This window comes from Euprymna scolopes, chromosome 41, assembly GCF_053919585.1.
Source record: "Euprymna scolopes isolate OS-2025 chromosome 41, ASM5391958v1, whole genome shotgun sequence".
In the NCBI taxonomy this organism is placed as follows: Eukaryota; Metazoa; Mollusca; class Cephalopoda; order Sepiida; family Sepiolidae; genus Euprymna; species Euprymna scolopes.
Window position 1 is genome coordinate 60,666,450 of NC_136522.1, and position 26,165 is coordinate 60,692,614.

General features: G+C 33.9%; 1 protein-coding gene across 2 annotated transcripts in view; it reads left to right on the forward strand.

Moving 5' to 3' along the window:
• Positions 1-26,165, forward strand: part of LOC145266530 (bone morphogenetic protein receptor type-1B-like) — a 283,711-nt gene that overhangs the window by 113,571 nt on the left and 143,975 nt on the right. For both annotated transcript variants that reach the window (XR_013864736.1, XM_080122290.1), the window contains exon 2: positions 11,400-11,572. Coding sequence is in view for 1 of the 2 variants with exons in the window: in XM_080122290.1 (XP_079978416.1) it covers positions 11,400-11,572 (173 nt within the window). In the remaining variant the exon portion in view is untranslated. The remainder of the gene's footprint in view (positions 1-11,399; positions 11,573-26,165) is intronic.

Sequence of the window (26,165 nt, forward strand, 5' to 3'; positions counted from 1 at the left end):
AAAATACTTTTAATTACTTTTTATTATGGTGCTTCATCATCATTAGACTGAAAATTAAAATATTGAATTTCAAGTAAAACCAATGGTACCTACGTAATTGTTATGTTGCAATAATGAACATATCCAAAAATTATGAAAAACGATAAGCTAGAAAATTATTAATGAAAACAGTTTTCAAAGAAAATTAGCGTAAATTGAGTTTTACATAAAAAAAAAAAAGTTTGTATCGCAACAGGGGAGGTAATTATTTTCTAAAAACTGAAAATCTTAGTCCAACTCAGCAGAACCTAATTTTCGCTAATTTTCTTCAAAAACTATTTTCATTAATCATCGATTTTCTAGCCTATTGTTTTTTTGTAAATTTTGGATATGTTCATTACTACGACATGACGATTAAGTACTATTGGTTTTATTTGTGTTAAGTTTTGAGACATTGTGTTGAACAAAGATGGCGGCGTAGTTCAGATCAGTAACCAAGATGGTGGCCAAGAATCAAATGCGGTTCGTGGCATAGTTAACGGCGAACTGATTGAATCTAAAATTTGACAATTTTTATAATAATTTTGAAACGTTTTCATTGGTTGTTTAGCACAGCCGTTGGTTATAAAAATGATTGGCGAATCCATTCGTCTCATACTCCCATTACAACTCTGATGGGGAAGGTCTCCTAGCAGTTTCGGCTGCAGGGAGACATGGTAGTACACGTCAAGGATTCGTCACTTGACACTCAGCCCAACAGGTGAGGGGCCGGAACTGGCCCAGCACCTCTTGGACTGAGGTACGCCACCTGGGTAATACCTAGGAGGTCCACCCTCCCAGGCCTTGCCACCGGGCTTTCTGGTGGGGCAAGTTTATTGCTTGTTGCCTGAGATGACCCGACGGGGGAATGCCGACGGGGTTACTCAGGCAATTTTTAAAATTGCAAGAGTGCCCCTTCTTTAAGGGAGCCTGTGGGGTTCTCACTTTCCGGCCTTGTGCCACATAATGCTGATGTGGGCAGCATTTAAATATATACCCCCATTAGGAGTCAAAAACATTTTACAACTTGAAATTTAAGTTTTTATTTTCTGTGACTTGACTAGAAATTCCACAGCGGTATCTTTCATGTATAATATCTTGCTGTTGGGCACTCTGTCGGCGTTCAGCATGAATGAAGACGCCATATTATTCTAGCCTTTTTGTTAAAACTGTAAAAATATTTACCTCGCAAGTCTATATATTAATACAGTAGCGTGTAGAACAATATAAAAAAAAAAAGATGAGTTATTTATTTTTCCCTTTTTAATAATGTAAGCATCACCGTTAAAAAACAATATAAATTAATGATTTCAAAAATAAAAAATAGATGAGCTGAGTGCCATCATCTATAATCGAAAACGAAACCAAAACTTATGAAGAATTCTTGGCAATATTATTTATTACAAGAAATGCAAGGACACAACAATTATTAAACGACAACCACTCGAAAGAAAAAAGATGTAAGCGTGACACACAAAGTAACACACACTCTATCGTATATATATATGTGCACATAATATTGTGTTTCTCTATGCATATAAAAATAGTTTCATCTTAAAGAAAAAAGCCTACTCAACATGGTCGGCTTTATATAGGGTTTGAAGTTTCTTAAAAAAAGAAAAAAAAAACAATCCATGTTCAAAATTTTAGTGAGTTTTTGCCCTATTTTCAAATGCTGGACCTAGTAATCTTAAAAAAAAAAAATAATAATAAAAAAAAAATTTATGCTTCAAATTTTTCATTTATATCTTCAGATATTTATTCATGGTGTTTGGTTTGGTTGTTTTGTTCTACGTCATATCAACTCTTTTCATATTTTATTTATTTATTTATTTGTTTGTGGACTATTATCCTTATATTTATAGTTGTTGTTTCATGACGTTTCAGCCAACTATTCCTCTGGCTTTCGTCAGGTTGTTAACCCATGACAGGATAGGAATGCTGAATCTTCAACTGTATCTTATCTTCAGTAATTACTGCCTTCCATAGTTGTTGTCGTCTCACTACGTTTTGTCCAACTAATCCTCTGACTGACTTTTGGTAGGATTGAAACCGCTAACTTCAGACAGTGCTCACCTGGAACTGTAGAGATTCAACGTCTCTATCCACTGTGCCATGGGCAACCTGACGAAAGCCAGAGGAATAGTTGGCCGCAACGTTGTTAAACAACAACCATAAAAAAAGATGAGGATAATAGTCCGCAAATAAATGAGTAAAATATACGAATTACTCATGTCAAAAAGAATTCCAATAATTAAATAATATATAACTCTTTTCATTTTTTATTTTTTTATTTATTTATTTTTTTAAATAAATAAAATCGTGCAAGACAAGGCATGAAGCCACGTTTTTGGTGTACGACACTGGAATTGCAAATGACTAGATCATACCACTAACTCTGCTGCTGATCAATGAGGATAGGCGGCATTTAAGCGAAATGCGGTTCTTCTGATCTTGAGCACAATGGGGAAAAAGGTGACTAGTTAATTATAATGCAGCTAAAACCAAGTTTCTTTCTTTCCATTATCAATGCTCTGATCCTCATCTGGGCCCAATTGAAATGAATGGCTCCTATCTTGAGGAAGCACCATGTTTTGCTAAACTTCTGATCTAAAATAGAAAACCTGCATCAAATCTGTTGCCAAGGTTGCTAGAAAAATGGTTGGATCATTGTACTTCTCCAGTAGATACCTCACTGCTGATGCAATTCTCTACTTGTATAAGAGCTAAATATGTCATAGGATGGAGCACTGTTGTCACATCTGGGCAGAAGCTGCTCAAATAACCTATCCTGCTTTGATATAGTTCAAAATCGGTTTCAAAACTTTGTAGGTGATTCCCTTTTCTCTTCCCTGCAACCTCTTTCCCACAGGAGCTAACAAAAACGAAAGCTGTTATTGCAAAGACAGGAGACGCCTATTGACCTTAGTCTTGAAAAGACCAATGGCAAATCTAGTAATTGTTTGGAAAAATTTTTATGCTTCAAATTCTTTATATCTTGAAATATTTGTCAGAGGTATGTAGAGTCACGATCAAGTTTTTTTGTTTTTTTTAAACAGTTTTTGTAGATGCTTTCTTTTAAACATTTTTTTTGTATGCATGTTTTTTTTTTTTAATTTCATATTAAATTTAGTAGTCAGTGCTTTTCTTTCTGATCAGTTTAGGTGGAATTAAATTGAGACAGGAGCCTAGAAAGTCGGTTCATAAGAAGCAAGGTCCAGATAAGACTTTGGCTTGTCCTTATGTTGTTAGGTGGAAACATGCAGTCTTGTGACTGACCTGTGTTCTTTAAATTGGTGTAAGATTTTTTGTTATCAACTCATCATGTGGGAAAATGGAGTTTGTAAATTTTGTGAGAGTTGGAAGTCTTCTTTTTAAAGCAGAGTTGGGGGTTCCTTTTGTTTTTCTGCTTACTCTACCATTTCTGCTTGCAAATGAATTGAAGTCTCTGCTTCTTATTGTCATTGTGAACCGGATTTCTGCAGAGATCCTATAAAGATTGCACCCAAGTTTCCATAAAGTCCTCCTCAATAGTTGTAACTATTTGTTATTCCTGTAAAATGACGTACATCCACCCGACAAATCCAATTAATAATCACACCCTCTTTACTGTTGAGCTCCCTAAATGCCAGAAAGCTTTCTACTCTGATAGTTTCCTACCTCGAACAACTAGACTTTGGAATTCCCTTCATGCTGCCTGCTTCCATGATTGTACTGATATGCAGAAGTTTAAATGTAATGTAAACTAATGTTTTCATCTTTCCTAAGCATGGTCCCAAGTAGTAGCCCCTTATGTCCAAGTAACAATATGCTTTGTTTGGAGTGAACGTGAGTAAAAAAAAAAAAAAAAAAAAACGCAGGTTTTTATCCCAACAATCAGAGCAGCAAGACCCAGCAGATGCATACGAAATTTGAGATGTTTTTTTTTTTCTATAAATTGCTCCAGACAAGGCATGAAACTACTTCATGTTAGGAGCTTTAAAATAAAAAAAAAAGAAAGAAAGAAAAATACTTCAACTACCCAACGATAGGTGGATATATATAGCAACCCAGAAAACAGCAATTCTTTCCCCTTTGTCGAAGATTCTGAGTATGACCTTATAAGATATCCAGTGGCGAGATCCCATTTGGGGGCTGTGAGGAGTGTGGAGTTGCCCCTAGGTTACTATTGCTCCCATATTCACTTTGGTCCGGAATGGTAATACTTGTTAGGGCATCTGATGCTACAAGATGCTTGAAGATACTAGCTTTCTAACCAAAAATGCACTAAACATTGATGTTGTTTGGGTTTTTTTCCTTCTCCTTTTGAAAAACTCAATCATGTTTTGCAAAGTACAAAATCAAGAACAATTTTCTTGTAAAAAAACAAAACAATCAAGTCAGACACCATGAATAAATATTTGAAGATATAAAGAACTTGAAATATGAAAACATTTTACAAAATTACTGGATTAGGCATTAAATAACCCAAAAAAGGGTTGATATGCCATAAAAAACAAAAAAAAAAATAAAAAAATAACCAACCGACCGACTACTAAATTCAATAAACAGAGGAGGGTTTAACAGTTATTTGTGGACATTGGATTGTACTTGAAGACGACCATATTGTAGTCTGCAGGGAAGGGATCTAATTTTAATGCATTTCCCAAAACAAAAGTTCTTGGAAAGAAACTCTGTTCATGGAAATTTTGTTTGGTTTTAGTTGCACATGTGTAAATCGTTAAGCTTAGAAAAAGATTAATTCTGGGCTCAACTCCCTCAATGAAAATCACATAAGATCATTCGTCATCATTTATGCAGATAAAACCACCATCTATGACGGGGGGGGGGGCAACCTTTTTCAGTTTGTGTGCTAAAATTGGCAGAATAATTTTTCAGATGCCAACGAAAATTTGTGAGAATATACTACTTGGTATCCTTGGAGAAAAATATCTTTAGATGGGAGTAAATAATACCTGATGGTTAACTATTCTTAACATTGCTCATTTACACTTAACAAAATTACAGCACTTACCATTACAAAATTACTTAACAGCACTGAACAAAATTAACAGCTCTCGTATGATGTAACTTATATTTCTTTCAAAATCAATTTCTGACATTATAGTTGTTGCAATATTTTGGACGTTTTAATGGGGTATGATCCCACACAGTCGGACGATTCTATTTATAAACGATGCTGCTAAGAACCGACGAATCAAATTAATTCACATTCTGATACCAACCAATCAGAAACCAGAATTGCTTCATAAATATTAAACCTTTTCTGGAGCAATTTCACATGTTCTTTTCCCGGGTTTCGACACGGTAAGAATATTTTGTTCTGTGGAACTGTCTACTACAAACAAGTCACCTACCAGGACTTGTGTGTAACAGCGAACCATCTGAAACTGTTCTAAAAGTCAAAATGGCTTGCACTTCTACAACAGTAACAAAAAACCCTAACTAGAATGCACTCTACAGATTCATGCAGGAAAAATGGCGATGCAGACGAACAATAGTGCATAAGAGCGTAGCCAAATAAACTAGTACGCTTGTTTGGAGAACAGTTGTTAAAGTTTGCAAATTCACTGAGTTTTTGCGTCATAATATATTTCTTTGTAGACAGGTGATGTCAAAAACACGAAAAGCGTTAAATTAAATAACAAATTGTTAACAAACGAAAAGAAAGAAAAGAACACCGAGTTTCATCAGGTCATACTGCAACTTAAAAGTCAACTTTTTTATTTGAAGGGAGAAGGATCTCATTTCTGAGATCTCATTGTGTACCAGATAGAAGTGCTTGCGTGCCAAAGTTGACATGCGTGTCAGGGGTTGCCCACCCCAGATCTATAGCAATACTTCAAAAGCCGACAATGGCCAAGATCCTTTTGATTCTCTCTTTTGTTTTTATGCAATGGAGAAAGAGTTGGCTGATTACTTTTAATACATCCAAAACCAAGCTTCTATCTTTTCAACACCAATGCTCCGATCCCCACCTGGCCCCATTTGAAATGAATGGCTTCAGGAAGCACTTTGCTTTGAAAAGTTTCTGGGACTAGGCTTCACTTTTGACCTAAAATGGAAGATTTACATCAAATCCGTTGCCAATATTGCTGCAAAAATGATCAAATAAGCAATGTTATCTACCTAATTATCATGTCTCATGGCAATTAGGTAGATAACATTTAACAATAAATTTTTACATATTTCTGATATATTGCATAAAACACATGTTTCCATGATTCAACGAAAAAATGATTTTGGCCATGCTTGTAACCTAAACACAAGGAAAACAAAAGAACCTATTATTTAAACTAAAATTGCTAATTGGTCTCTCGACAAAGGCGGGATTGGACCTAGTAATTCACTCCTGTTCATCTGTTTGTTTGTTAGCACTTTTCTCAATAACCATGGCATAGATTTTTTGGAAATTTTGCACAAACATTAGTCATGGTGAAAGTAAATTTTTGCTAGAACGGATTTTCCAAGATAACTCTGGTTGCCCCCCGCCCCTCCGAGCCATTATAAGGGTAAAATTGCCCCCAAATCGTTCGTCCATTCGAAATTTTGTAGGTGATGCAATTTTCTCTTTCCTGCAACCTCTTTCCCACAGAATAGACATTGCTAGCTCTATTATTTTCATGGCCAGTACTCATCTGGGCTCCATTCTATGCTGCCTCCATCTTGCCAAATTTTCACAAAAAACATTTGCCTAGCTAAAATCACCATCAACAATTTCCCCTACTCTCTATCTGCGCCTAAATTCAAACATGGATTCCATGAACAAAGTTTCTTTCCTAGAATTGCCCGCCTGTGGAACCCTCTTCCACTGGCCTACTTTTCAGATATCTACAATATGGTCTACTTCAAGTCTAATGTAAACAAGTTCTTGCTGAGTTGCCAGTCCCTTAAATAATCAAATTATACCAAATTCCCATTACTAACCATTACTGTGTTGTTGTGCTGATGACTACCATACACTTATTAATCCTTATTCTCGAGTTGCCTTCGAGCCTTGATAAGTTTGGAGACAGAGACGATTCAACTCACCCCATACAAATACAAGTAAGATGAGCAATGTTGTGACTAGTTAGTACTGAGATGGGTAGTTATCTTGGAATACTAGATGCTATTCAGTGGTGATATGTTCTACGTATAGGAAGTTTTTGGAAGCAAACTCTGTTCATGGAAATTCCATTTGGTTTTGCATGTACAGACAGAAAAGTATTTTGTCTTGTACTTACACTTAGACAGCTACACATGCTTAATCAGCTCCATTTCGGAGAGTTTTATGCAAAATTAAACTAATGCAGTTTCTACGCCTCGTAACGTGACAAGGTCAGAACTGATAATAGCTGACAAGATCGGTTTGCAGTGTTTCTTATTGTTTTCCTTATTAGCGACAATTTTTTTCTTATAAAATGGAATTAGTCATGCGTTCAGCTTTTCTTGCTTCGTTAACTTTGTTTTGTACGAGTATAAGTCTGCTAAGTGCAACTATTATTGACAACGCTGCGATTCGTGTTCCGTTGGGTTGACGTTGATACATAGTACATATTATTTACCTCTTTGCCAAGGGATTAGATAGATAAGTACAATTTACTTTTTAGAGTGTCGCAATGACCAAAGGTTTATTGGATATCTGAAGGAAATACAAAAGAGTGTTATTTACATGGCACAGACGTGCATATCAAGCACTATGTATCAACGATATATAGTACATATATATTTACCTCTTTGCCAAGGGATTAGACACAAGGTCAGTACTGGTTTTGAGAAGCTAGCGCGCACAAGTGCCTTAAAAAAAATGCCCGACCAGCTCCATTTGCATTCCCTTGTGGAGGTACTTTAGGCAACTAGCAATAAACTAAGTCTGGTGCTTGTCTAGAATCCCCCCTATATTAAAAAAACCGAAAATAAAGACAAATCATGCATGTACATACCTGTGATGGAAAAAAAAAATATTGCATGCTAAAAATCATGTAAATTCATAGTGTTATCTATTATATAAAAGAAAGTTGTTTGTGTGTTTGTATGGTTGCCTCACAAAAACTTTTGACACATGCAACGAACACTGACAAAATTGGTATCGTTAGAAAGATCAATCTCTTTGATGACAAATATTGAAAAATTCGCCGAAAAGATTAATTCTTTGGCCGTCAACTGGGCCGTTTTTTGCAAGGAAGGGTCTGTTTTTGTGTTGAAATTTTTGCAAAGTCATTTACACCTCGTGATCTCAACATGCGTATAAAAGATGTTATTTTGAAGGCCTATGATGTCACAATCGCATGGGTGAGACCACTAATGTGTTTGCTTTTCAGTAATTGCTGAGGATACAGTTGGGAGATTTGGCGTTCCTATCTCGTCGCGATAAACCACCTGACAAAGGCCAGAGGAATAGTTGGCCGAAACATTGTGAAACAACTGTATATACCTGTTACGATTTTCTTGAAAGTGGACCACATGTTGAATTTTTTTTTTTTATATAAAGGAGTCACCACTTATTAAGGTCTGACGGCCACTCGAAGATAAGGGTTAATGAGTGTACAGTAGTCAATGGGACAATATTGTAGTAATCTTTAGAAGTGAAAGTTTGGTAAATTGGATTACTTAAGGTGACGGCTAATTAAGAATTTGTTTTCATTGGACTTGGAGGCAATCGTAGTAAGATGGAAAGCAGTTTATGGAAGCATAAAATGTATCTATTGTCATCTATTAAAATTAAACAGGAAATAACTCTCATAGTCACATACTATTTCAGATACACTGAATATTATAACTCCTGTTACGATTTTCCTGAAAGTGGAACACGTTGGATTTCTGGAAGCATAAAACTCATTATCATCTATTAAAATCAAATGGGGAAATAACTCTCATAATTTAAATAAGATTTTTGTTTTTAAACGCAATTGATGTCAGCTAATATTAATTAAAAATTAGGTCCTGGATATGACCTTAAACTATATCCGATGGTGAGGCCCCAGCTTGCGGGCTTTGGGGAGTGTGGCACCACCCTTTAATTGCCATTGCTCCCAGGTTCACTCTAACCCAGAGTGGTAGTACCTGTTAGGGTCCCAACTATGGGTTAAATAGCAACTGACTTAAAAACAGACAAAAAACATTCTATTAAAAAAAATTTCTTCAAAATCACTGGATTCAGTATTAAATAACTTGAAAAAGGTTGATATGCTGTAAAACAAAAAAAACAACCAAACAATTAAAAATAAATAAATCAACTTTAAGTATTTCTAAACAGAACGATTCTATTACTAATAACTAATGCTGGGATGATTAATTGGAATCGGGAATTGGAAAAATCAGAACTTTTTGGGGTATCGGAATTGGAGAAATTTGTGTCTATTTTCCGAAGCCAAAAACGATTCCTTTAATTATTATTAAATTTTATTTGAAAAAAAAAAAAACTTTCCACAGTAATAATATTTGTTGATCTAAACTACCACTAAAACTAAAATCTATAGATCACCCCCCCCCAGTGTGTTTTTATGTTTGAGAAAATATATGCACATTTAACGTGTTTTTACGATAATCGAGACAAAATAACAACTTTATAATTAAATATTTAGAGATTTATAAAGAATCGGAATCAGGAATAAATATTGGAATCGTCAAAGTCATTAACAACATCAAGCTAATTATTAAAATAGATTTTCTCCAATACAAATGAGGCCCTGTCGGTGGGGCATAAGAATATGCCGACTGCCCCCCTGCAGAGGGTAAAAAGTCTCTCAATGGGGGTCCTGGATATGACCTTAAACTATATCCAGTGGTGAGGCCCCAGCTTGTGGGCTTTGGGGAGTGTGGAGCCACCCTTTAATTACCATTGCTCCCAGGTCCACTCTGACCCGGAGTGATAGTACCTGTTAGGGTCCCAACTATGGGTTAAATAGAAAACGACATGAAAACAACAAATATATTCTATTAAAAAAAATTTTTCTTCATTTTCGGCATTAAATAACCCGAAAAGGGTTGATATGCCGTAAAACAAAAACAACCAACCAATCAATACAAATGAAGTAACTTCTTTAATGTAGATTCCCTTTAAATAAGTAGTGTATATATGGAAATCATTTTGTATATATCAATTAAATTGTAAACAGACAGACGATAATTATTATATAATTATTATAATAAATAATCGAATCAAACTTTTTGTTGGAGCATTCTACTTTTTTAGGCGATTACATGTGGTTTATACGACTTTGTCATTCGGGCTTATGGTTAGTAGTAAAAGAAATTTGGTTAACTCTTAACAAAATGTTTACAAACGAATGAAATTAGAGATTCTGTCCAAACATGATCAGTATAAAATTATGAGTGACTGCTATTTTTTTTTTTTTTTTTATATAAACAGTGCTTGTCAATTTCCAATTGCAAAACAGGAAGCTGTCACCAAGTAGACTTCTTGTCTTTAACCACCAACGAACTAGGATATACACAATCTGATCTAGAAAAAAATGCCTAAGCATCGCTGTTGGGATCCTCGGTAAGAGTGCATTAGCAATAAACTAACCCCTTTCTTAGAGAGAAGGTAAAGCCTGGAGGGTGGACATATTAGGACTAAACAGAACTGTACTATGACACGGCAGCACCAAAGCAACTATTTGACTGATCTGCATCATAATGTGCCTAATTCATAACGGAGTAATACTTACTTCTAACAAAAGTGCTCAATAACAAATGAGTCTAAAAAAAACATGTGTGCAGTTATTTATTTACGACGACACGATTCACGCATGTTTTTGCCATTTTTTTGTTTAACACAAGAAAATTAAACTAACCTTTAAACACGTTTATAATTTTTTTAGATGAGGATTGGTTATTCGTATTATTTGGATTCTTTGGACTGCTGTTCTCATCTTGAGTGTCATTTTCATTTCAGGCTCGAATCCATACTGCGAAGGAGGAAAAGAATGTAAAAAAAAAAAAAAATGTGAGGTCTTTGCCAGTGTGTCCAACCGTCAAACCGGAAGTGGCGAAGGTTTAAATTAAGGCTAGTCAATCGAAAAGAGGGGATGACTTTCAAAAATTTTTTGGTCAATGTAATCTTTGACCTTCTTCAGGGGTATCTTGCCAAACTCAGGGCTTCTTTCTTTCTAACTTGGGAATCTGCACAGAATTTCGAACAGAACCCTTTATTTACTCCATAGGGGTAGCATGCCTTTATGATTGGGTGTGAATCTCTTGACTTGCAGTTATTAACAATTCCTACGCTGATGACCTCTTTAGTTCAAAACACGTCTCTTTAGGTTTAAAAATATTATTGTTATATGTGTGTATATATATATATATATTTTTGCATATATATATAATTATATATATATAATTTTTTTGTTTTTTAAATGGTTCTTAAATTCAGTGTTTCCTTTTTCTTTCTGCAGTGGATTCTTTGTGGTGCTTTTGCGATCCATGCCATGACACAATATCAAACAGTTCTTGTTTAGCAAAAGAAGGCAGCAAATGTTTTGCTGCCATCATAGCTAAAGTGGAAAATGATTTACCAATTGAGGTGTGGAGTTATGGATGTTTACCACCTGAGAGTACAGTTTTACAGGTAAGCAAGAAGTCTTTCATTAGTTTTTAATTTTAATTTTTTATTTTTTATTTTTTTTATTTTTAAAAATTTTATTTTCAATTTTTTTATTAAATTTTGTTTTTATTAAATCTTTTATTTTTTTATTAAATTTTTATATTAGATTAAAAAAAATTAATTTTTTAAAAAAAGTTTTTGTTAAATTGCATTTTTGTTAAATTTTCTTTCTATTAATTCTTAAACTTTTTAAACTCTTTTGTATTTAACACTTTTTTTTTATTAAACTCTTTTATTAAACTATTTTTAGTAAATTATTTTTTTATTCAATTTCAAACTTTTATCATTAAATTTCAAACTTTTATCATTAATTTTTTTATTTAATACTTTGTGAGTAACAGTAATGATTACCTAAAACTAAACCAAGAACTTTTTCTTGTAAATTATTTAAAGAAAAATATATTTTCTTTTCATTTTTTCTTAACGGTACACTAATTATCAAGCATAAAGGGAGGGTTATAGTAATTATTAAAAAACAAAAACAAAAAAAACCCTGAATTTCTTACATTTTTTTTTATTGAAACCTATTTTTTGTTAAACATATTTTCATAGAAGATCTCTGGGGAAATAATTTTGGTAATTTTTCAATAAGATTATCTTTTATAGAAGAAATTTCCAAGGTTGCTATAAAAAAAGGTGGACTCCCTCTAACATGCTAGAAAACATCTCAGACCTGCCAGTATCCTATATCTCTACAAAACCACCACTCACCCATACATGAAGTATTGTTGTCACATTTATCAGCACTACCACTAAACTTTGGAATTCCATCCTTGTTTCCTGTTTCCCAAACTTCTTGTTGCTCTACTTAGTGTCCGTGTATGGTCCCTAATTCACAGTAACCCCTTAGGTGTCGGTGACAATGCACCTTGTTTGTGGTATGTAGAAATAAACAAAAATCATCAAAATGATTGAAAGTAACAATAGTGTCTATCGTTACTTTCAAGGCAAGTGCTCGTCTGAACTCCAATCTATGTTCCCCCCTGGCCAAACTTTCACAAAAAAAAACACTCAACTAGCTAAAACCGCTATCTAGTTTCCCCTATTTTCTATCTGTGCCTAAATATAAATGCAGATTCCACAAATACAGCTTCTTTCCTAGAACTACCCACCTGTGGAACACAGTTCCATTGGCCTACTTCCCAACCGACTACAGTATGGTAGCCTTAATGCCCAATGTAAACAAGTTCTTGTTGAACCGTCTCCTTAAATAATCAAATTCTACCCAACCTACATCATTAACGATTACTACACTACCACATTACATTCATGAACCCTTATCCTTAAGTGGTTTCCAAGCCTTGATAAGTGGTGACTCCTTTGTAAACAAAATACCGGATATCTCTATCTCTACTATTATAAAAAAAAAAAAAACTTTCTGAGTTCGTTCCCTATAGGCATCAAAATGGTAAATAAAAAATTAACTGAAAAAAAAAATTCCCACAGATGTACTTCATGTATCTGGTAGTGTTCTTAGATAGGTTTTGTATTGGAATGCCTTTGATGAGTATTGATAATCGAAAACTCTGATGAAAGAAAGAACGGGCGATTTTGACCAAAGTTAACACCTTGCAGGGCTTTACGTTGCGAGTGAAACAGTTGCATTTGTGAGTGATTTTTTCCAAATGGCGACTAGAAATAATAAAACGTTTATCTTTTGACGTTTTTTTGTTTTTTTTTTTTTTTTCACCGATCTTCTAAAACTTATTAAATGAAAAATGCTCTTTAATCATTACTTTTTTTTTTTTTTATATAAAATGAGCAAAATCAAATTATTTAAACACTAAAACGTTTAATAGAACAATATACTTTTTTTCTTTTTTTTTTTTTTAAACAAAAACTGTTTAAAAAAAAAAAAAACATCTGAAAAAATTTGAAAGTTTATACCTTCAAGTCCCAACACAAAATTTGGTGCAAATTTAGAATTAAAAATACAAAAAAATCTTTATGATGTACGTACTTGTTACAGAACGAAGATGTCATATTCCAAAAATCATGTGGGTTGGCTAGTAACTTTTCTATTTGGCTAGTAAATGAAAATATTTAATTGTTAAAGGGCAACTAAAGATAAATTTGTCCGTAGATACAGCCGAACATCACGTTATTAAAAAATCTTAACGCTGCAATATTTTAAGTTATAAATTTATTATATTTTTTTACTAGATTGTCCTTTTCTTTTCCAGTTTTAACAACTAGTCCTTTACTTTTCTATGTTTAAGCTTAACCATATTACTTTTCATGCTTGCATTTTTATATTGTATAAAAATATGGGAATGTGAAACATTCGTTGATCGTTATTCAATCCCAGGCAACGTCGGATCTCTCCGCTAGTAATAATAAAAATAATAAATTTATTTATAAATTTTTATTTATAAATGCAACGCAAGTTTTTATTGCATTAAAATAATCATCACAAACCAGCCAGTTTATTGTGTAAAAATAGGTCATATATACTCTCTTTCTCTTCAATTTCAACTTGTGGGAACTTATTGAAAAAAATGTTTTTGATAAAATTTAAATATAAACGAAATTTAATCTTTTCTCTTTATAAATGTTCGACTTTTTATTACATTTGAAAACGCATAAGCTTTGGCTATCTACATAGAAAATGGAGCTATTAAACCTGACATAGTGATATGGAAGAAAAACAAGAAAGAAGCAACCTTGGTAGAAGTCAGTGTCCTCAATGATGCTGGGTTTAACAGAGTTGAAAGGGAAAACATGACGAAATACAACAGTCTTATATACGACATGAAAAGAAATTGGAATCTTAGGAAGATCTCTATCATTCCAGTAATTATATATGTATGTATTAGTGATGGGACGATTCCAATATTTTTCTTGATTCCGATACAATTACCGATTCCGTACTAAATGTTCGATTCCGATACTTTATAAATTTCTAAATATTTGACTATAAACATGACGAAATACCGAAGTCTTATGTACGACATGAAAAGAAACTGGAATCTTAACCAGAGTGTATTTCCTCTTTTTTTTTTTTTTTTTTTTTTTTTTTAGTTAAAATAACTTTTTAATTTTCCAAATGAGACATTTGACTAATGATTGAACCAAAATTTTAACAAGGTATATTGTACAGTGAGCAGCAAAAGTATTTGGTACATTGTTTTATTTTTCTTTGTTGTTTTTTTTTTGTTGTTATTTTTGTTGCTTTTTTTTGGGTTTTTTTTTTGTTGCTTTTTTTTTTTTTTTTTTTTTTTTAATGAAATTTACACACAATCTTTGAACAGATATTATCAATCTAAAAATAAAACGGAAATGAAAATATTCTTAGCTGACAAATATTTATTAACAAAAAATAAAATTACCAAATTATGCAAAAGTACTTAACACATTTACTAACATTTAGTTTTATATCCTCTGTTCTGCCTTACAGCCTCCAAACGCTTTCCATAACTGCCTACTAATTTCTTACAAGCACATCCTGGTAGTTTCAGTCATTCTTCTTTGCAAACTTTCTTCAATTCTCTGATATTCTTGGGATCTCTTGCACGCATCCTTAACTTCAAAGTTTTCCACAGCTTTTTAATAGGATTTAGGTCCGGTGACTAGCTAGGCCACTGTAGAACAATAATCCTATTATCTTTAAACCATTTCATAGTTATTTTAGTATTGTGCTTGGGATCATTATCTTGCTGGAAGATAAAGTTACAACACAATCCTAAATCTGCAGCACTCTTGAAGAAATGTGTTGACAAAATCTTTGTGTATTTTGCTGCATTCATTTTCTCTTCTATGATTTTCAACCCAATTTGCAGAAAAACAGCCCCAAACTATCCCTTCCGCGTTCAAATTTTACAGGTATTAGATTGTTTAAATTCGGTGCCTTTTTTTCCTCCATACACGAGAGTGCATGTTTCTTCCGAAAAGCTTAATTTTTGTTTCATCTGACCAAATAACTTTGTTCTGGAAGTCATTCGATTCACATTAATATTTATTAACAAATTTCAAACGATCTTTCACATCACCAATGGAGTCTTTTTCAGTGATCTAGAATACAGGCCTGTATGATTTGAGGATTCCTTGATTGGGTGTTCCTTGCTTGCTTCAATATCTGCTTCCTGCAAATCCTTCTGAATTTCTGAACGAATCAGATATGGTTCTTTCTTCACGTTAGGAGCAATGTAACGAGCAATGGTAACGAGCAATGTAACAAGCAGTAACATCATTTAATTTACGTGGTCGAGCACTTCTTAGAAGATTTTTAGTATGACCACCCCGTTGTTTTCCATTTTCTCACGATAGCCCCAACTGTACTCACCGCCAAATTTAGTTCTGAAACTATCTTCCTGTATCCCTTTCCATCTTTATGCCTTACTAGCATGGGTGCCCGGCGTTGCCCGGGTGTTTGCATGTGTATGTTGAGCAAAAAAAAAAAAAACAAAAAAAAAAAACGGAATTTTTTAAAAACTTTGACCCCTATTATGACCCCTTAACATTTATTGTTTTGGGCTCAAATCAAGTTATTAAGTTAGATCCATGTCCAAGGAACCAATATCTAAAATGTCAAGTGTTTAGACCCAAAATTGTCGGAGGAGTTTGGTAGAGTTTTCAAAGGTCAAATCGTTGAACTTTGACCCCTTAACAGCGAAATTTCTGGCCGAAACCTGATCACATCGATTTTCTCAAATCTCAGTACCCTGTATATCAAATTTCGAGTCTGTAGACAGTTATTGCGTAGGGAAATGTACACACACACTTTTATAGATATATAGATTATGATTTCCTGGCGCATATCATTAGTCAATTCCTTTGCATTTTAAAACAGTAATGAAACAGGCAACCTGTGCAGTGTCTAACAGCTGTTATCAACTGATATGTAAAGGATCCGGAACCCTCTGATTGGTTGAAATATTGTAGCAAAAGGAGATGACTGCTTAAGGATCAAATTTCTGATTGGTTGAAATATTATAGCAAAATGAAATGACTGCTTAAGGGTGAAATTTGACTGTTAAATACTTTTGTATATGGGTAATTTGATTTTTTGTTAATAAATATTTGTCAATTAAGTATATTCTTATTTCCGTTTTATTTCTAGGCAGATATCTTTTTAAAGATTGAGTGTCAAATTTCATTCAAATTAACTTGATGTTTCTTGAGAAATATGAAAAAAAACAAAAAAACTTTTGCTACCCAATGTATATTTGTACTGACTTTTTTCCCTATATTTTTAGGGTTTAATTTGGTTCTTTTTCGAAAAATTTGTCGCCATTTTGATTTTTTTTTGTCATTTTTTTTTTTTTTTTAAAGCTTTTGTCAATTTGCGATGTTCAAATAAAATTTCGCCGGTTTTATGGAGTGTAAAATAAATAATTTTTATATGCGATTTAAACCCTGATACTTCTTCTTCAATATAAAGTAAAAATTACGATGAATTAATTTCATTTTTACTAGTTTTTACTTGTATTTTTTGTTATGGGTGTCGAAAATTAGTGTCATACCTACTTAATTATTCTCTCGAGTTCCATTTTATTCACTTCAAGTAAAGAATACAATTTAGTATTTAGCCGAGACAAAGATTACACGAAACACATTCTCTGTAGCGTCGTTGCATGAAAAGCTTTAAGTGTGCTAATGACGTTGCTTTTAGTTGATTTTGTTACCGTGACAAGAAATTAGTTACAGTTTCGGTCGGAATTGGGAAGGCGGTCAGCAATTTTCGAAGGAATGTGAAATCATGATCATTTTAAAATTTTTTTTTTTTTTTTTTTTTTTAAGATATTTTAGGAGTTAGATTTTTAAAATCTATACTCCTATAAAGTTTTTTTTTTTTGTGCATTGATATTTATATAAAAAGAAACTTTTCTATTAGTATTTATTTGCTTTTCCACGAAAACAAAATGTGACACAAGGTCGTTTTTAGTGTTGGGGTTAAACCAGCTCTCCGAAAAGAAGGCAAAAGGGGCACTCTGATTGGGACCAAAAATAATAATTGTCTCCGTATAGAGATTTCCCCTCCATTGACCAATGACAAATTATCTTAAGTGTAGCATCAGAACAGATACTACACTTTGAGATATTAAATCTTTTATTCAGGCAAAAATTAACATGAACAAAAACCTCAAGGCCAACTCAAAAGGGGGGAAAATGGGGGACATTGGTCATCCTTGTCACTCCAGAACTAAACAAAAGTTTCTCTAAGCTAGTATCCTCTTTCACCATAATACCGGATTCACCCTTTCGTACTTGGGGGCGTCCTACTTAGAACCAAATTATTTAAAACATATTTTATTAGCGTGTTTTTTCTATTTATTTAAAAAGAAAAGACAACTTTGTTATATATGGATCGTGGAAATACATTAATCTGCAAAAGATCTAGCTAATTTGCATATTTTTTTTAAACATTCATTTTAATTAATTCCCTATTAGTTTTTTTCGGTTTTCTTATGAGACTAGCGAGGGGTACCCTGCGTTGCCCGGGTGTGTGTGGAAACTCTTGGGGTGGGGGTTAAAAAAAAAAAAAAGTAAGTATGAGGATCGAACCCGAACCATTGAGGCAAAGTTGTAAATTAAAGGGTGAAAAAAAAAAAGAAAAGAAAGTGCGACGTTAACGATTGCCCCATCGCGAGATGCTAACGGAAACACGTTTGAATTTATTTAATTACTTGAATTTGGCAGGTGCCCGTTTTAATGAGTCAAGTTTGACTACGGGATTTTTATTTTCCCAAGATGTTATAGGAAAAAGACTAACCCACATGCGGCGAGCGACAAATGTTGAATATTTATCTTCCCGAAATCGAGCAAATTAAATAGACAGGCGAGCTTCGTTATTAATTGTGAGATATTACGATTTATATGTGATATAAAAAGTTGTGAACCGACCGACCGCTTCTCTGAAAAAAGCCTTTTGTAGACAGACAAAAAAAAAGCGAACACACATACATACATTTTCGCTTTTATATTTATAGATGATCATCTTCAGTTGACTAATACCTGTACTTATATTCCTGTAGATATTCTACATGATTTATACTTGCATACTATTTGCATACAAAGGTTGTAGTAAACACAAACCTCTTTCTATATATATTTATGTATGCGAAACTTTATATTTGGGTTTTAGCTGGTAAAAATCGATGCAAACATGTGTAGAATTAAATAAATGAAATTTTCCAGGTGAAGGTCAAACGATGGCATTACGAATATGCATGCGTAACGTAATAGCTATTGGTTTATGTTTTAATTTTTAGCCTTACAGCAAACATGTCTTCATAGCTAAGGCATAACGTGAAAGGGAAAAGTAAATTGTAATTTAAACGTTTTGGTTTCGATTCTCGGTGATGGCGCATGAGTTTTTTTTTTTTTTTTTGTAAATCATTACTATATATTGAGTCCAATGTAATCTATAAATATAAAAGCGAAAATGTATGTATGTATTTATGTATGTATGTATGTATGTGTGTGTGTTCGCTTTTTCTGTGTGTCTACAAAAAGGCTTTTTTCAGAGAAGCGTTCGGTTCACAACTTTTTAAAACTTTTTATCACATATAAATCGTAATATCTCACAGTTATCAACGAAGCTCGCCTGTCTATTTAATTTGCTCAATTTCGGGAAGATAAATATTCAGCATTTGTCGCTCGCCGCATGTGGGTTAATCTTTTTCCTATAACATCTTGGGAAGCGTTCCCGCCCCGCAGTCAAACTTGACCTCATTAACTCATTAAAACGGGCACCTGCCAAATCCAAGTAATTAAATAAATTCAAACGTGTTTCCGTTAGCATCTCGTGGTGGGGCAATCGCTAACATCGCACTTTTTTTTTTTTTTTTTTTTTTTTCACACTTTAATTTACAACTTTGCCTCAAAGGTTCGAGTTCGATCCTCATACTTACTTTTTTTTTTAACTCCCCCCCCCCACGGAGTTTCCACACACACCTCCAAACACCCAGGCAACGCCGGGTACCCCTCGCTAGTATAATATAATAATAAATATGAAGTCTGCATTAATCAAAATATCATATTTAAGCATATATTACGACCAGGCAATGCCGGGCGGCCTGCTAGTAATAGATATAACAAAATGTAATCTTTTCTCTTCATAAATATACTATTCTTTCTCTTGTGACTTTATGTTGCAATATTTTTAACTAATGAATGTATGGTCCCTCGCAGTTGGGAGATTCTATTTATAAACGCTACTGCTAGGAACTGACGAATCAAATTAATTCACGTTCTGCTATCAACCAATCAGAAACCAGAATTGCTCCATAAATTACTCCTGATCTTAAATGGAACACGTACATCAAATCTGTTGCCAAGGCCGCTGGGAAAATGGTGGGATCTTTCTATCGATCCGGTAGATATCTCACTGCTGATGCAATTCTCTATCTATATAAGAGCCAGGTACGTCCAAGGATGGAGTACTGTTGCCACATCTGGGCAGGAGCTGCTAGAAAGGACTGGTCCTGCCTTGATAGAGTTCAAAATAGACTTCGTAGCCTCGTAGGAGATGTCCTTTTCTCTTCCCTGCAACCTCTATCTCACAGAAGAGATGTTGCGAGTTTGTCTCTGATGTATCGTTATTTTCATGGAAAGTATTCGACTGAGCTTCATTCTATGGTTCCCCCTCGCCAAACTTTCACAAGAAACACTCATCTAGCTGAAAACACTATCAATAATTCCTCCCCACTCTTTATCTGTGCCTAAACCTAAACATAGATTCCATGAACAAAGCTTCTTTCTTAGAACTGCACGCCTGTGGAATTGTCTTCCGTTTTCCTGCTTTCCGGCTGACTACAATATGGTTGTGTTCAAGTCTAATGTAAATAAGTTCTTGATGAGCTGTTCCATATAAGTTATCAAATTTACCGAATTTTCAATACTAATGATTACTATATTGTCCAATTTATACTTTAACCCTTATCCTTGAGTGGCCTCTTGGCCTTGATAATGTGGTGATGCCTGTGTAAAAAAAAAAAAAATATCAAACCTTTCCTTTTGTAATCTTGCACGTTTTTTCTTCATGTCAACACGGGAAGAATGTTTTGCTCTGTGGCTTCCAACTCAAGAACTGTCTACTGAGAAGCAGTCACCTCCAGGACTTGCATAGAACAACTAACCATCAGAAACTGTTCTGAAACTAAACATGGCTTACAACTGAAGACATTAATTGTTTTTGTTCCAGGCTAATTCAAGCTAAGTTACTATTTTCTATGGTGATTTTTTTTTTTTTTTTTTTTTTTTTTTTTAATATATGCATAAAAATGAAGGTGTCACCATAAAAATATTTAAATATATTTTTATGGTGTTTCTTCGGTATTGGAGTGACATTCGAAAATCGAAATATTGAATTTCATGTAAAAACAGTGGTACTCATACCTATGTAATTGTTATTTTTAAAAAAAAATTTTTATTTTCTTTTTTACATAGGAGTCACTACTTATCAAGGCCCGGAGGTCACTCGAGGATAAGGGTTATTGAATGTACAGTAATCAATGGGATAGTATCGTAGTAATCGTTAGTAATGGGAATTTGGTAAATTGGATTACTTAAGGGGGCAGTTCATCAAGAATTTGTTTAAGTTGGACTTGAAGACAACCAAGTTGTAGTCAGCTGGGAAACAGGCAAACGGAAAAGAGTTCCACAGGTGTGCAGTTCTAAGAAAGAAACTTTGTTCATGGAAGCTACGTTTTGGTTTAGGCACAGATAAAGTGGAGAAAATTATTGATAGTGTTTACAGCTAGACGGGTGTTTTTTTGTGAAAGATTGGTGAGATGGGACCATAGATTGGAGCTCAGACGAGCACTTGCCATGGAAATAAGGACAAAACAAAGACCGGCTTGCAACGTCTCTTCTGTGGGGAAGAGGTTGCAGGGAAGAGAAAAAGGCATCCCCCACTAAGCTACGAAGTCTATTTTGTACTCTGTCAAAGCAGGATAAGCTGTTTCTAGCGGCTCCTGCTCAGATGTGGCAGCAGTACTCCATCCTTGGATGTATATCACAGTAATGAAAGTATGCAACTATGTTTTAAACAAAAAGAAGCAAATGAAAACAATACAAAGAATCGTTTTTGGTTTCAGAAAATAGGCACAAATTTTTCTGATTCTGATTTCCCCAAAAGTTTTATTTTGATTCCCAATTCCGACACGAATATTTATACTGGCATGATCTGATAATTATTTTTCATGCTCTTTCTCATCCTAAACAAGGCGTCTTGCCACTTGAACATAAGAGGCTACTATTTGGGATCATGTCTAGAGGCGACTATATAGGGAGGTTGGGTAGCAAGATGTCTGTTCACATTACATTTAAACTTCTGTGTGTTAGTACAGTCAGAGAAACAGGGAGGGATTTCCAAAGTCTAGCAGTTTGAGGCAAGAAACAATTAGAGTAAGGCTTTTGGCATCTAGGGATCTCAACAGTGAAGGGTGAGATTTTGTTTCTTGTCCGGTTACTTGATGTGGTGGGATTTTGTTGTTTTCTGGTGAGTTGAAGGGGTGGGATTTTGTTGCTTTCTGGTGAGTTGAAGGGGTGGGATTTTGTTGCTTTCTGGTGAGTTGAAGGGGTAGGATTTTGTTGCTTTCTGGTGAGTTGAAGGGGTGGGATTTTGTTGCTTTCTGGTGAGTTGAAGGGGTGGGATTTTGCTGCTTTCTGGTTTAGGGCATTCATATCGAAAGGGGCACAAGTGCTATGAGTTGATTAAAGCGCATTCCATTAAAGTAACTGTAAAACAGGCACAGGGGGGGGGGGTTGTAAATTTTTATTTAAACATTTTTTTTTTTTTTTAAGGATTATGAGATTTTATCCAACAATTATTTCTTCATTATGATTTCTTTTATTTTCGTTTACTATAAGAAAACGTAACATTTGTAAAGATTTCTCACTTGCTCAAAGTCTGCATTTTTAATTTTTCTAATGCGGTAGAGTAATCAACGGTGAAGGGGTTGGATTTTGCTGCTTGTCTGGTTAGTTGAGGGCATCCACATCGAAAGGGGCACAAGTGCCATGAGTTGATCAGAGCACATTCCATTAAAGTAAGTGTAAAACAGGGCACAGAGATGCAACATTGTGGTATGGAACAGTTGGCCAATAGTGTGAGTCCTGTTAAATTGGAGGATCTTTTTTAAATCCTGTCCAAGAAGAGCGATTAGTGGTTGATGTGTCAGCCCAGATGTAGCAGTAATACTCCATACATGGGCGAATAATGTTTTGTAGAGATATACTATACTCTACGGTGGGAGTAATTTTCTAAAATGGAAGGAGCCCACTTTCTTTGCAGCAGCCTTGGCAATGTCCTCCAAATATCTGTAAGAAATAATTACCCAAGGTAATTATTTCTTTCATTATGATTTTCATTTCTCATAAGCTGGCATCACACTTGTAAAAAAAAAAAAAATTTCTCATTTGTTTGAAATCTGCATTTTTAGTTATACATTATGAAATTTGGCTTCAGGGCCAATAGAATACAAGATGGCAAATTTTCAACAAACTTGGAATGATTATAAGTTATTGTTTAATTGTGCTACCAAAATAAATTTGATCTCATTGTTTGTTTTGTAAATATATGCACATTTTAAACGTTTTTTTAGATTCAATGAAAATAAAATTTTGGTTTGGAATATTTAAAAACTTTGTCCTCTATTTAATGATTCTACAAAATTATTATCAAATGTTTATTTTAAAAAAAATATTTTTTGGCAAAAGTTTAAAGTTTGAGTTTATTAGAATAAAAATTCTTATAATTTGTATTTTTATTATTCGAATAATTGTTCCCACCTTGAATGTTATTCTCACGTTTTGATTCATATAACTTTCGAGCTTCTTCAGGTGTCTTGTCAAACTCGTGAAAATCTTTGTGTCAAACTCGTGAAAATCTTTGTGTCAAACTCGTGAAAATCTTTGTGTCAAACTCGTGAAAATCTTTGTGTCAAACTCGTGAAAATCTTTGTGTCAAACTCGTGAAAATCTTTGTGTCAAACTCGTGAAAATCTTTGTGTCAAACTCGTGAAAATCTTTGTGTCAAACTCGTGAAAATCTTTGTGTCAAACTCGTGAAAATCTTTGTGTCAAACTCGTGAAAATCTTTCTGTCGGACTCCAGTAAATCTTTCTGTCGGACTCCAGTAAATCTTTGTGTCAAACTCGTGAAAATCTTTCTGCCAGACTCTGGAATTAGCATTGAATGGAGATAGCTTGTTCTTATTCCATCAGCCATGATTGGATAGAAGTTCTAAATAATTCGCAATTGTATTCTTATCACCTGCATTGAGAATTGAACTTACAACCTCTAGAACGATGTCGTTTACAAGTGAATTTTACTAAGATTGCTAAATTCAACAAGATAGACTTGAAAATAGTTAAAGGTTACATCGGCGGAAATGTTGTAAAAATAGCACTTAACATGAGAACGGTAGTCCAAAGAATCCACGTAATGTGTATAATCAATCCTCATCTAAAAAAATTCAGAAATTAGAATTTCTTTTTTGAAATGGCTAGGAACTCTGAAGCTATGTTTAAATAATTCTGAGAAGCTTTTGACCCCCCCCCCCCAAAAAAAAAACGTGAAACAAAAATACTTTTGATATAATATGAGAAATAGACCTTTATAAAACATTTACAACACTCGTCTATCTGCAACCACTGCCAACAATTTTCCTTACACTGTGTTCCTAAAACTGAACACAAATTTCATAAACAAAGTTTATTTCTTAGAACTGCCTATCTGTGGAAGTTTATACTGTGGGTTTGCTTTCCAGCTGACTACAGCATCGTCGATTTCAAGTCCAATGTAAACAAGTTTTTGTTGAGCTGTTCTCTTAAATAATCAAACTCTACCCAATTTTCTATTGCTACCCGTCATTATTTTTTCATTATACTTCAGTTGAAGTTCTCAGAAATCAAGGAGCCTTTTACATGGAGCTAACACTTGACTTTTGTATGAGATGCATAAATGTTTGAATATTCCATTAAAGTTTTGTTTTACACTGAGTTAGTAAAGAAGTTGAGAACTTAATTTTCCTCTCCCCAATCGACCGTTTAAATATGTTATAGTCTACCTTTATTGTGGTCTCTTGGTTTTAATAGATTCCAGGACAAGAATTCGTCTGGTATTCCCACTGAGGAAGGTGAGGGCGCAGTGCTTCTGAAGGTGCATCTGACTCTGTAAAAGTAGCCACGAACACACCTACTGGCAGGGGCGCCTCAACCGATTGTAAATAAACTAACCCCTTCTAAAATATAATGCTTGAGAGGGATCACTTTTTAGGACTGAACTGGACCATACCTGATCCTGATAAGAGACAGCCTGGAGCTATCATGGCAGCCCTTGGTCTGTTGGATCTTGTGCCGAGCATGGATCATAAGCACTCCTCCCCTCCCACACACATACACATATACACACACCCATCTAGACCCCCACCTAGAAAGCTTGGAACCTACTATCTCGACGTTGGCAAAATTTAAAAGATGAAAATAACATGTAATCACACTCCAAATTATGTTTGTAAATTGATATAGCGAAGTCTTTCAAAGAACTGCAATGTTGATAGATTGCCAAAATTGATAGACGTATATTGAATCAGAAATGAATAAATATCAAATTATGAGAAATAAAAATACAATAAAGTATGTAGATGACTTAGGTATGTGTATATATTTATATAAGTGATAGGACGATTCCAGTATCTTGCCCGATTCTGATACAATTACCGATTCCGTACTAAATTCTCAATTCGATTCTTTATAAATCTCTAAATATTGAACTATAAAGTTATTTTTTTTCCTGATTTCCATAAAAAGCACATGTTAAATGTACATGTTTTTTTGAAACCTAATAACACACTTGTTGGGGGGGGGGCGTGATTTATACATTTTAGTTTTACTGGTAGTTTAAAATCAATAAAGATTACTTCATTGTTTCATTATTTTCTACTAGCAGTGGAAGATTTTTTTTTAAACAAAATCAAATAAAAATATAATTAAAGGAATCGTTTTAAACATTGGAAAATAATCACAAATTTTTCTGATACTTCAAATGTCTCGATTTTTCTGATTCCCGATTCCGATTAATCGTGCCAACACTAATTTATATGAAGAGATACTTATGAATTTTGGAACATATATATATATATATATATTCAAGGAAACATGGTGAGATTATTTTTATAAACTTTACCTAATATCCCTTATAAAATTAAATGAAAAGTCAGGTATAACAAAAACCTTATGACCCAACTTTCAGGAATTGCTTATTATGCACCACAGAAAAATACAGAATCTTACAGGCAATCAATAGCCCTTCATTAACATTAAAAATGAAGTATTTAAAGAATGTCACCAGAAAAGGAAATTTATACTTACTAAATGGACCACCACCACCAACAACAACGACATCATTTAATTCATATGTACTCTTCCCATGCATTCATCTGAAAATCCTCAAATTAAAAAAAGAAATAATACAAATTTTTATTTCTTGCTTTTTTTTTGGAGGGGGGGTGATCTCTCTCTTTTTTTTTTCTCTCATTTATAATTTATTTGGAGAGAGACACAAGGGTAAGGGGATAGTGGTGACCGTTATAAATAAAAATAACCTCCTCT